The sequence below is a fragment of the Enhydra lutris genome, unplaced genomic scaffold, assembly GCF_002288905.1.
Source record: "Enhydra lutris kenyoni isolate GAN:26980312 unplaced genomic scaffold, ASM228890v2 scaffoldscaffold97, whole genome shotgun sequence".
Taxonomy (NCBI): Eukaryota; Metazoa; Chordata; class Mammalia; order Carnivora; family Mustelidae; genus Enhydra; species Enhydra lutris.
Genome location: NW_019154181.1, coordinates 2,241,498 through 2,248,907, shown reverse-complemented (window position 1 = coordinate 2,248,907; position 7,410 = coordinate 2,241,498). Strand labels below are relative to the sequence as shown.

Here is a 7,410-nt window from a genome sequence, read left to right as displayed (position 1 = left end):
ATGTGCTATGGTGAGTGCTGTGAAGTGTGTAAACCTGGCGATTCACAGACCTGTACCCCTGGGGATAAAAATATATTATATGTTTATAAAAAATAAAATTAAAAAAATAAATAAATAAGTAAAAAAGGAAAAAAAAAAAAAAAAAAAAGTCCGTCCTTCCCCCGAGTACAGGGCGGGGAGTCCAGAGTACAATTTGCACCTTCTCGGGTGCTAACCACTCCCAGCTGAGTCTTTTTCTATGCACGTTTCTTTGACCCTATCCTACCAGCTATTTATCTATCCTTCTGTCTCAGAAGTATTTTTATAAACCAACTCAAACTTTTCAGGAAGCAAGGTAGAGTATAAATAAATGTTCCAGGGGGTGCCTGGCTGGCTCAGCTGGTAGAGTATGGGACTCTTGGTCTTGGAGTCGTGAGTTTGAGCCCCACATAAGGGGAAGAGATTATTTAAAAAAAAAATTTTAATGTTCTTTTATTTTAATTTTATTTTTTTAAAGATTTAATTTATTTATTTGACGGACATAGATCACAAGTAGACAGAGAGGCAGGCAGAGAGAGAGGAAGGGAAGCAGGCTCTCCACTGAGCAGAGAGCCCGATGTGGGGCTCGATCCCAGGACCCTGAGATCATGACCTGAGCCGAAGGCAGAGGCTTAACCCACTGAGCCACCCAGGTGCCCCTTAACGTACTTTTATTTTAAAAAACAAACACTTTGGGGTGCCTGGGTGGCTTGGTCATTTAGGCATCTGCCTTCGGCCCAGGTCACGACCCCAGGATCGAGCCCCGCATTAGGGTCTCTGCTCAGTTGGGAGCCTGCTTCTTCCTTGCCCTTCCTCCTAGTTGTGCTTTCTCTCTCTCTCTCTCTTTCTCTCGCTCTCAAATAAATAAATAAAATCTTTTAAAAATATATAATTTTTAAAAACACACTTTGATAAATCCTCTCATTCCACTGACAATTTTTCATAAGGCAGAACATTTTTAAATGTATCCAGCTTTCATGAATAGTTTTTTTTTTTTTTAAGATTTTATTTATTTGACAGAGAGAGAGCAAGAGAAGGAGCACAAGCAGAGAAAGTGGGAGAGGGAGAAGCAGGTCTCCCACCAAGCAGGGAGTCCAATGTGGGGCTCCATCCCAGGACCCTGGGATCAAGACCTGAGCCAAAGGCAGATGCTTAGCGACTGACCCACCCAGGCACCCCTCATGAATAATTTTGATACTGGGCCTGCTGTCTTCTTAGCAATTAGTTATAGCTTAACAGCTGGTTAATAAAAGCCAAAGCAAGCCAGTGGGAATACACCACACTCAAAAGCTTCTACCCCGTAAAGGAAACCACCAACAAAATGCAAAGCCAACCTACCGAATGGGAGAAAATATCTGCAAATCGTGTATCTGGTAAAGAGCTCATCTCCAAAGAGATGAAAAACTCATCCAGCTCAACAGTAAAAGAACCCCAAACAACCTGATTAGAAACTGGGCAGAGGATCTGAATACAAATTTCTCCAAAGACATACAAAGGACCAACGAATGCTCGAAAAGATGCTCAACATCACTCATCCTCAAGGAAATGCAAATTAAAACCACAAGGAACTACCACGGCACACCTGTGAGAGTCTGGGACAGAAAATAACAAGTGCTGGAGAAGATGGGAAATCCTTGTGAAGGGAGGGGACGCCAACTGGTGCAGCCACCTGGGAAAACAGTAGGAAGGATCCTCGAAAACTTAAAAACAGAACTTCCATATGATCCCACAATCCCACTTCTGGGTTGTTTTCTTTTTTTTTAAAGATTTTATTTACTTATTTGACAGACAGAGATCACAAGTAGGCAGAGAGACAGGCAGAGGGGGGGGAAGCAGGCTCCCCGCCGAGCAGAGAGCCTGATGCGGGGCTCAATCCCAGGATCCTGGGATCATGACCTGAGCCGAAGGCAGAGGCTTTAACCCACTGAGCCACCCAGGCGCCCCCCAATTCTGGGTATTTAACCAAAGAAAACAAAAACACTAACTCAAAAAGATATCTGCCCCACCCCGCCCCTCCATGTTCACTGCTTATTCCTAAGCCAAGATAAGGAAACGACCCAAGTGTCCCCTGATGGATACACGAATAAAGAAAATGTGGTCCACGCCCACGTGTGCGAGCTCCGACGCACAGTATGACTCAGCCATAAAAAAGAAGAAAATCTTGCCTTTTGTCATGACATGGATGAACCGTGAGGGCATTATGCCAAGTGAAATAAGCCGGTCAAAGACAAATCCTATAGAATCTCACCTATATGTGAAATCTGAACAAAAGAAAACTAAACACATAGATACAAAGGGCAGACTGGGGATTATGAGAGACTGGGTGGTGGGCTGGGGGCCGAGGAGCTGGGTAAAGGCAGTCAAAGGGCATAACGTTCCAGCGACAAAATATGTAAATGTGGGAATACAATGTACAGCACAGTGACTATAGTTAATAATATCGTATTGCACGTTTGAAAGTTACTAAATCTTGGAAGATTTCATCACGTGGAAAAAAGTCTTGTGTTTAGTGATGTTTAGATGTAACTAAATTTATAATGGTGATTATTTCGCACTACATACACATAACGAATTATTACCTTATACACCTGTATGTCGATTATTACAGCTCAGTAAAAAAAAAAAAATTAATTAAAAGAAGTTTTTAAGAAAAGACACTGGGAAAGAAAAGTTTGGAAGCTGGAAGGTAGACCCCTCCCCCCCACTATGGGCCCCATGGAGAAACAGAGAGAAAGTGTCCCTTCAAGTTCCCAATAACAACCCAGTATTAATATCTGTTCAAAGCCAACAGAATGACCAGGAGTTCAAAGTGTCTCAGGGGCCACAGTGACCTATGGGGGGAGGGATCAAGTTCATCCTCTCCAGGGAACATAGTTAACAGCCAGTCTATAAAGCTTCTCTGCTTTCTTGGCTCTTTCTAGAAGCCCCACGTAAACTTTGAAAGGAAGCAGAAATATCCCTTCACCTGAATTAGTTCACTCAATGACAGACCTGTAAATAAAACGACTCATTCCACATAGTGAGGTCATCCCAGCCATAAAGCCAACCGAGAAACTTCGGTGGTCCCGCCCACATATCAGGGCACAGATCCACCTCCAGTGGGGGCAGAGGGGACATTTTCTAAGACTGGGAGATCCACCTTGCCGTCACCCCTTGGAAGGGTTTTTCACTTTCCCTGAAAGCCTGGATGAAAGGCAAGAGCGAGGCCCCTTTCCATTACATCACTAACAAAAACCCAGGGACAAAAGACCTTGAAGGAGGGGCCATTTCAACCCACGGCCCACGGGGAGCCACTTTAGAACGAGTGTGAAATACTGCGCCCATCACGAGCTGTGTAATTCGAACCAATGGCAGACAACCTACATTACCTCTAAGTTCTTTGAGTTGAGGGGGGGAGGGGGGGGGGGGGGGGGAGGCAGTTCTGTTCGTTTCCCCAGCACGATTTCTATCATTGCCACCAATTCCCTGCGATCCCTGGCCGGAGGGTTACGACGACGCGCACACACCTGGACACGACCTTCTTTCAAACCAACAGACAAGGCGAAGACAGGAACCCCAGGGTCAAGGTCCGACCGGGCAAGGAAGACCTCCGCCATCAGACAACGCCAATTCCGAGGCTCCACCACGGGGTCAACCCCGAAGGAAAGAGGCGAGGGACGGACACCTACCGACACCACGAGCGTGACGGCGTCCAGCTCGACTCTGCCCAGATGCCCGCAGAAGATGGAGCTGACGACGCTAATGAGGAAGATCATCAGCTGCGCCAGGAACTGCCGAGGGAAAAGGAAGGGGAGCGCGAGCGTGACGCAGAGCCCGCGCGGGGGAGGCTCCAGGAGCGCCGGCAGCAGGCACTGCGCTGCGCCCGGGCTGGGCCGCCGTCTGGGGGGCGTGGGGCCGCGCACTCACCACGGGGCCCGCTAGCGCCACCAGCGCGGCCGCCTCGTGTCGCACGTCGGGCGGCAGCGCGCCCCGCAGGCCCCGCAGGCAGACGCGCCAGCCGGGGGCGTCGGGCGGCTGGGCGCTGTCCCGTGGAGCGATGGCGGCGGCGAAAGTGGTGGCGGCGACAGTGGTGGCGGCGGCGGCGGGGGCCTCCATGCTGGCGCGGGCGGTGGTGCGCCGGAGGCAGCAGTGGGCTGGGGGCGGCCCGGCCCCGCCCCGCGCGCCCTGGGACCGTCCCACCTGCACAAGCGGTCGGGGGGGGAGGGGGAAGAGGAGGGGGGAGGGGGAAGAGGAGAGGGGCGGGCCGCGCCCGGGGCACCCCCGCCAACCGTCGCGGTCCGCAGACCCCCTGAGGCTGGAGACGGGGACCCCGAGGGGGCCAACCACGGTGCAAGGAGCTGGAGGCCGCGTGGAGTGGGGGGCTGGGGGCCTCGCGAGGACAAAGGAGAACGTGGGTCGTTACAGTGAAATGTGCGGAGGCGGGGGTTGGAGAGGGCGAATTCGTAATTCCCCTTTGCGCACCTCCGGAGCCCGCTGCTGCCCTTTCAAGTGACCCCTCCCTCTGCCTCGGGTTACGGGTGTGTTCAAGTATCCCCTGGGGGTGCGGTGCGCTCCTCGCAGGCAGGTTGGGACCGGGAGATAAGCCTCCCTACCCCCCATCCCGGGGTCTCCTACCGGACGAAGAAGGGCAGACTCCGTGAGAAGTCTCTAGAAGGCTAGGGAGTAGGTGTCCAGGGACCAAATGAAGAGGGTGTGTATGAACTTGCTAAGGAGAGCGGGGAGAGGGGATGTTGCGGGGGGCCCAACCTTCAGGGCCGCCTTTATCTTGGTCACCGCAAAAAAAAAAAAAAAAAAAAAAAAAAAAAAATCCTCTAGGAAGAAGCAAGCGTTTTTAGGTGGAGATGCCTTAAGGTGGCGCTGGGTACTTTTTACTCGTGGTAGCAAACTTCAGATCTGGTCTACTATCTGTTCTCCCAGGGCAAAGACCAGGCCTAGCTCTTTGTATCCATCCAAGCACCCAGTGTGCTGCGCTAAGGGGTGGGCCCCACCCCGGGAAGGCTGAGTCCTAAGTTCTACGTGTCCACTGCTTAATCCAAGGCCACTACTGAGGTCTCGTGCCCTGATTCCCCTGAGAGGAATGAGCAATGGTTTGGACTGTCACAGCTCCAAAGACTTCCCTAACTATTCTCCAAGGCCCCAGGGGAAGAAGGGAGCATTCACTGAAACCTCACCCTTTTGAGACAGAACCACACAAAACTTCCTGGGTACACCATGCTTGCCACCAAAGCTGGGGTGCCTTTTTTTTTCTTTTGAGATTTTATTTGACAGAGAGCCCAAGTGGGGGCAGTGGCTGGCAGAGGGAGTGAGAGAAGCAGGCTCCCTGCTTAGCTTGATGTGGATGTAGGGTTTGCTCCCAAGACCCTGGGATCATGACCTGAGCCAAAGGCAGATGCTTAACCAACTGAGCCACCCTGGTGCCCAGCTGGGGCACCTTCTTAAAGACAAAGACCCAAACAGAAGATGAAAAGGGCCCGCCCAAGACCCAGCCTCCCCTCTCCTAGACCCCCCTCTTCATTTCTTCTACCTTCCAATTTAACAATCCCCCCCGCCCCCTTCTATCAACATGAGAAACCGTCTGACTTCTTCCTTTGCCTGAATGAGCTCTTCAAACCCTGTATTCAAATTTTAAACAAATTTTAACAAGTTTAACAAATTTAAAACAAATTCAAAATTAAAACAGATTTTAAGACAGGAAGCTTGCTCATCAATGCCCTCTGACTCCTTTCTGCTTAATCTACGTCTTCTCCCCTTCCGGTTTCTCAAGCGACGCCACTGCTCACAGCTCCTGTGATCTACATATTAACGAATGCCATTGGCCCGTTGCATAATCACTGAAGGCACGAGGAAAGATATAGTGCAAAATATATTTTAAATAACTCAAGACAGTAGGAAACCTGAAGCACTCAGTACAGGGGTTTTAACTAAAGAAACATTCAGCATAACAAGTAACTGGTAAAGCCGCACCTGAATGCAGTCAGTACACAGTGGTCCTTGGTTAAGACAGTGGCACATGAACTGAATCATCGTCACTCTGAACTTTCCGACATTGTCTTGGACAGGAACATAATTTGTACCTTAGTTCCTTTTCTTTATGAGAAAACGTAACTTGGAACTCGTGATTCTCCAAACCCATGAGCCCAGTTGAAACTAACTTAACTGAAAACAAATTCCCACCGTGGGGCCTATGAATTATTTGTCAGCTCAGAAGTATCACTTGTCCTGACTCTCTCTCTCTCTCTTTTGCCTATCACTCAACTCTGACATACACTCTCACTAAAATCCCTACGATCAAGACCAAAATGACCCCCAGGAGCAGAAGCCCCCGCCACAGAACCAAATGTTTCCCAGTCAGGTGAGTCGTGTCCCTTGGCTGGGCCTGAACATCTTCTTGGCACCCGTGCTGGTCCAATCGGGTCTTGTGTTTTCTCCTTACATCTCTCACTGAAATTCCTCTATGGCTCCCAGGTCCCCCTAAAGGGAAAAAGGAACTTAGTTAGCAGTCCAAAAGGATTTTTTTTTCCCTAGGTATACAAGATGCCATAGAGGGGAGCCTGGGTGGCTCAATGGGTTACACCTCTGCTTTCGGCTCAGGTCATGATCCCAGGGTCCTGGGATCGAGTCCCACATTGGGCTCCTTGCTCAGGAGGGAGCCTTGCTTCCCCCTCTCCCTCTGCCTGCCTCTCTGCCTACTTGTGATCTCTCTCTGTCAAATAAATAAATAAAATCTTAAAAAAAAAAGTTGCCATATATACGTGTTACTTGTCAGAGGCAAGTTTATTCAGGAAGAAGTTGCTACCTTGGATACATAAGAGAAATTCCATTTCAGAGTCCCTCTCCGCTCACTCACTCACAAACTCTGACTGGATCCTACTGTTGTCTGCCTGGGTCTTCTAGGGAGCTCGCCCCCCACCCCACAGGAACTAGAGAAAGATGAGGCCTCTCAAAATGAAGGTTCATAGGGGAAGTTTTCAGGGGCCAACACTCGTCTAATGAGCAGTCCCGAAGGAGAACAAGGCTAACAGAGGAGAAAATAACCAAAGAAAGAATCCAAGGGCATCCCCAGAACTGAAGAGAGATGTGGATCGAGTCAGAAGGCCTACTGAGCATCCCCCGGGATCGTGACAGATGTATGTTGTCTTCCCACACTTCCTGAGGGAAAAATAAAGGCAGTTAACCTAACGGAACAAGAATAAGATGGGCAGGGCGCCTGGGTGGCTCAGTGGGTTAAGCCTCTGCCTTAAGCTCAGGTCATGATCCCAGGGTTCTGGGATCTAGCCCCGAGTCGGACTCTCTGCTCAGTGGGGAGCCTGCTTCCTCCTCTCTCTCTCTGTGCCTGCCTGTCTGCCTACTTGTGATCTCTCTCTCTCTGTGTCGGATAAATAAATAAAATCT

General features: G+C 49.9%; 2 protein-coding genes across 2 annotated transcripts in view; both read right to left on the bottom strand.

Annotated features, from left to right (window-relative positions):
* Positions 1-3,788, bottom strand: part of LOC111139271 (multidrug and toxin extrusion protein 2-like) — a 68,822-nt gene extending 65,034 nt beyond the window's left edge. Inside the window, exon 1 of the mRNA XM_022491509.1 lies at positions 3,687-3,788. Within this exon, the coding sequence (XP_022347217.1) occupies positions 3,687-3,773 (87 nt within the window). The 5' untranslated portion in view covers positions 3,774-3,788. The remainder of the gene's footprint in view (positions 1-3,686) is intronic.
* A 1,629-nt stretch (positions 3,789-5,417) lies between these two features.
* The window catches only part of LOC111139259 (multidrug and toxin extrusion protein 1-like), a 35,363-nt gene continuing 33,370 nt past the window's right edge, over positions 5,418-7,410 (bottom strand). Inside the window, exon 18 of the mRNA XM_022491483.1 lies at positions 5,418-6,489. Within this exon, the coding sequence (XP_022347191.1) occupies positions 6,266-6,489 (224 nt within the window). The 3' untranslated portion in view covers positions 5,418-6,265. The remainder of the gene's footprint in view (positions 6,490-7,410) is intronic.